The sequence below is a fragment of the Pecten maximus genome, unplaced genomic scaffold, assembly GCF_902652985.1.
Source record: "Pecten maximus unplaced genomic scaffold, xPecMax1.1, whole genome shotgun sequence".
In the NCBI taxonomy this organism is placed as follows: domain Eukaryota; kingdom Metazoa; phylum Mollusca; class Bivalvia; order Pectinida; family Pectinidae; genus Pecten; species Pecten maximus.
In genome coordinates, this window is record NW_022983105.1 from 39,119 (window position 1) to 44,225 (window position 5,107).

The following is a 5,107-nucleotide window of genomic DNA, read 5'->3' on the forward strand; positions in this document are numbered from 1 at the left end:
TACCAGTTCTAAAGGCATTGGATATACTCTATATCAAATTCACGAGGATGGGAAACCCCATGTTCTTTGTTTTGGATCAAAGGGACTTAACAAATGCCAAGCATCTTATGGACCTACCAAGCTTGAACTCCTTGGAGTGGTGACACGTGTTTTGGACTGTTCCCCATATCTTAGGGGAAAACACTTTGTCATTGAATGTGACCACTGTTACATATAGCTAAATATGTTGGAGCTCGTACTGAGTATTATTTGTATGTACACTGAGACCGGTGACGTCATGAGTTTTGGTAGTTAATAAAATGTCGCCTTACACAAGCGTGTTGCTAGTCTTTACATGGTGTCAGATTGGCTTGTTGTGATGGAATGATGCAGCTAAGCAGCGGTAAATAGGACAAACAACGACGATAAAACTCCAGTTAACACATCGGCATGCATATTAAGCCTGGAGGAGTCCACGTTTGAATAATATTCCGACTTACAGCTCAACATCACACATACCCACGTGTACCGCGGCGCGGGAACGAGAACCACGAGGTCATGGCGGCGTCAAAGGGTATACCACCCCCAGCTCCTATGGACACGAAAGGTGACTTGAAGTCAAACTGGAAATTCTTTCGTGCTCAATGGCATAATTTTGAGACTGCCACGGAACTGGCCGATAAAGACGAAAAGGTAAGAGTAGCTACCTTACTGTCTGTTATGGGAAAAGAATGTTTCCAGCTATTTCAACACCTGGACATAACAACAGGTAATAGAAAGAAAATAGCACGTGTTTTGGAAGCGTTACAAAAGCATTTTGAGCCAAAGACAAATGTTATATATGAGAGATACGTGTTTAACACATCGGACCAGCTACCAAATGAGAACATTGATTCCTACACTACTAGACTGAGGGGCTTAGCAGAATCGTGTAGTTTTGGACAGTTGCAAGATGAATTGCTACGCGATCGACTTGTCTTGGGAACTAAGGACATAGCAGCAAGATCCCGTATGCTACGAGAGTCGGACCTCACACTGTGACAAAAGCAGTTACTTTATGTAGAACAAGTGAAATGACTGAAAATCAATTAAAGAAATTCCAGTCAACTGAGGACAAAGTTCAGTATGTGAAGGGTCCTCACAAATCAAAACACAAAAAAGAACAGAACGATGATAAGAAGAAAAAACATTCTACAAAGCAGCACTCTCAGTCCAGATCTAGTTATCAACAACATCGGTCCAACCATAACCCACACTCTTCGCGAACATGCAAATACTGCGGAGACTCGCATGAGTGGGACAAGCGGAAGTGCCCAGCATATGGAAAAACATGCAATAAGTGCGGTAAACGAAATCATTTTTCAAGTATGTGCCTTGGAGCTAAAGTACACAGAGTTGAGGACTCGGACGATTCTGACGAATCACTGTTCAACATTAAATCAAAGCATGGTAAACAGTGGTTTGTTGATGTAACTATGACAATTCCAGATACAGGGGCTACCTCGGTGATTAACTGTCAAATGGACACTGGGTCGACTTGCAATTTAATTAGTCGTCTCGAGTATGGAAAGCTGGCGCAGGATTTGAATCCATTACTAGAACTGATTAAAGTTCGCTTGAAACTGTATGACAACACAAGACTACAACCCATTGGAAAATGTGACATTCGATGTCAAGTGGGTAAGGTGACCCAAACTCTGGAATTTCTGGTTGTGGATGTTGAACAGACACCGCTGTTATCTGCCGAAGCGTGTGAACTATTAGGATTATTGACTGTCAACTCGGTGAACTGTGTCAAATTGTCAGATAAGCCATTAACCCTGCATGACATAATGAATGAATACAGTGACCTGTTCGAAGGCCTTGGTCAATTGCCGGGAGATTATCAGATCGACATAGATCCTACAGTTAAACCGGTTCAACATCACCCCAGGAAAGTGCCTGAAGCACTTAAGAAAGACTTGCGTAAGGAACTTACAAGGCTCGTAGAGAAGGGTCTTATACAGAAAGGGACAACCCCAACAGATTGGATTAGCAGTATGGTTGTTGTCAGGAAGTCGTTGGGAAAACTCAGAATTTGTATTGACCCGAAGGACCTCAACAGCGCGATAAGAAGGTCACACTATCCTATGACAACTGTAGAGGATATCTTACCAAACCTCTCAAAGGCGAAAGTCTTCACAGTGCTAGATGCAAAGGATGGTTTCTGGCACGTGAAACTGGATACACCGAGTAGTTATTTAACTACCTTCTGGACTCCATTCGGACGTTATCGATGGATTCGCATGGCTTTCGGAATCTCTTCGGCGCCCGAGGAATTCCAACGCAGACAGCATGAGGCATTTGAAAATCTCACAGGGTCAGAGGTCATAGTTGATGATATCTTGGTATACGGGAGCGGAGATACCATGGAGGAGGCGATTCATGACCATGACATTAACCTCAGAGCCACACTCGAAAGAGCGAAATCAGTAGGAATTAAGCTGAATCGCGACAAACTCAAGTTACGACAAACTGAAGTATGGTATATGGGACATCTCTTAAGCTCGGACGGTATTCGCCCTGATCCAACAAAGGTTCAAGCTATTACGGAGATGCCAAAACCCACAGACATGAAGGCGGTACAGCGCTTTGTAGGATTTGTCACTTACCTCGCAAAATTTGTACCACATCTTTCGGAGACGATCGAGCCACTTCGTCGACTTACAATGAAAGACGCAGTCTGGACATGGCAATCGCAGCAGGAAGACGCATTCCAGAACGTTGTGAAACAAATCACCAGTCAGCCCGTACTGAAGTACTACGACTTAAACAAGGAAGTCACTATACAATGCGACACTAGCGAAGTAGGTCTTGGAGCTGCGCTCAAATTGAAAAAGAATGCCTAGCAATCGTGTTCGCATGCGAAAGGTTTGAACAATATATACTGGGCAGAGACTTTGTGACAGTATGCTCAGATCACAAGCCACTTGAAAGTATTTTCAAGAAACCTCTTAAAGCAGCACCTAAACGGCTTCAAAGGATGTTGCTACGCCTGCAAGCCTACACCCTGAAGGTGGAATACAAGAAGGGGAAAGAGATGTATGTAGCCGATACTCTCTCGCGAGCATATTTACCCCTCGAGAGCTCAGTGGAATCTAGTGCGCGTAGACTAGAGTATGAACAGGTTAACTTCACTGAATCGCTCAATGTCAGTGAGCCGCGACTCAGACAGATTCAGACGCACACAACGCAAGATACGTGTCTACAGACATTGAAATCGGTAATACTGTCTGGCTGGCCTGATACCAAAGAGGAGGTACCAGTTACAATTCGCGAATATTGGAACTTCAGAGACGAACTCGCAGTGCACAACAGAATTCTATTCAAAGAAAGCAGAGTTGTGATTCCGAAGTTACTCCGTAAAGAAATGTTGACCAGGATACATTCAAGTCACCAGGGAATAGTGTCATCCTTGAGTAAGGCTCGTGGAGTGATTTTCTGGCCAAACATGGGTAACGAAATACGAGATCATATCCAGCAATGCGGGACCTGTTGTGAGTACGACATTCGTCAGCAGGGAGAACCCTTGATAACGCATGATATTCCCGACCACCCATGGGGGAAAGTCGGAGTAGACCTGTTTACGCTGCAGAAAACAGATTATCTAGTGTCGGTTGACTATTATTCTGATTTCTGGGAGATTGATACACTATCTACAGCAGCGACAGTGATTGCCTGCTTGAAAAGACATTTCAGTAGACATGGCATCCCAGACATCGTTATGTCAGATAACGGACCACAATTCAGTAGTGCTGAATTCGCAGAATTCGCGCGCGAGTGGGAATTTAGTCATACCACTTCATCACCTTACCATAGCCAGTCGAATGGTAAAGTTGAATCAGCAGTCAAGATATCCAAAACCATCTTGAAGAAAACCATTAGGAATGGTCAGGATCCATGGAAAGCTATTCTTGATTGGCGGAACACCCCTACAGCAGGAATGGACATTAGTCCTTCCTAAAGACTGATGTCGCGACGAACAAAGGGAACGCTACCTGTCGCTACTGTGCTTTTGCAACCATGTGTCGTCGCAGACGTTGATGAGCGCAGAGTGCGAAAACAACAACGCGCCAAACAACAGTACGATAAAACCGCGAAAGAACTTCCAGAGCTTAAAATTGGACAGCCAGTACGTATGGCCCCGTTACCAACTGATCGCGATAAAAAATGGAGATTTGGTACATGTGTAGACAGTTGTGGTCAAAGAAGTTATGTGGTCGACATAGCTGGTAAGCTATATAGGCGTAACCGTAAATTCATTAGACCAACTCGGGAGGACTCGCCATCATCGTGTACTGATGTTATCGAGTACGAGTCATTTCCGACAAATACTAGTGCTACCCCTATAACCAGTACCGTACGTGATCCAATGGCGCCCAACACACCTGCAATAGGCCCAGAACAACCTGGTCCAAATATTAACACTACTCCTGGTCCCAAAGGCACCACTCGGAGTGGCAGGATGGTGAGAGCACCAGTTAAGCTGGATTTATAGATTTGGCGCGTTCTGATTTATAGACTTATTGCGTCGCGTTGTGAGTTTGTGAGTTAAAGACTTTTCGTGTCGCGTTGTGAGTTATAGAACTTTCAGTGTTATTTTGACTTATAGCGTTTCTTCCAGTTAGAACAATAGTTCTTTTATTGACTTTAAATTTTCTTTGTGTTCCTTAAAGAAAGGGAGATGTTACATATAGCTAAATATGTTGGAGCTCGTACTGAGTATTATTTGTATGTACACCGAGACCGGTGACGTCATGAGTTTTGGTAGTTAATAAAATGTCGCCTTACACAAGCGTGTTGCTAGTCTTTACAACCACCAAGTCTTACGTGTTCTGTTTCAAAAACAGCTTCATGGTGTTATCTACGAAAGATGGATTGCTATCCTTCAACAGTTCTCCTTTGATATCTATTATAAACCTGCAAAAGAAATGGCTGTTCCAAATGCTCTGTCTCGTCAGGACAATTTCCCTGAAATAATGAATTCCAGTCCTGAGGAAGACGACCCTCATTTCAAGTACATCATGGAGAAACCATCTGAGGTCCGACTTCACTCCGCAGAGGACAAAGTTGTAGAGATCATTCATCC

The 5,107-nt window shown here is 43.8% G+C and overlaps 1 protein-coding gene across 1 annotated transcript; it reads left to right on the plus strand.

Moving 5' to 3' along the window:
- The first annotated feature begins 3,001 nt into the window (after window positions 1-3,001).
- LOC117321476 (uncharacterized protein K02A2.6-like) lies at window positions 3,002-3,982 on the plus strand. Its single transcript, XM_033875889.1, has one exon. The coding sequence runs from the start codon at window positions 3,002-3,004 to the stop codon at window positions 3,980-3,982; it is 981 nt and encodes a 326-aa protein (XP_033731780.1).
- The last annotated feature ends 1,125 nt before the right edge of the window (window positions 3,983-5,107 follow it).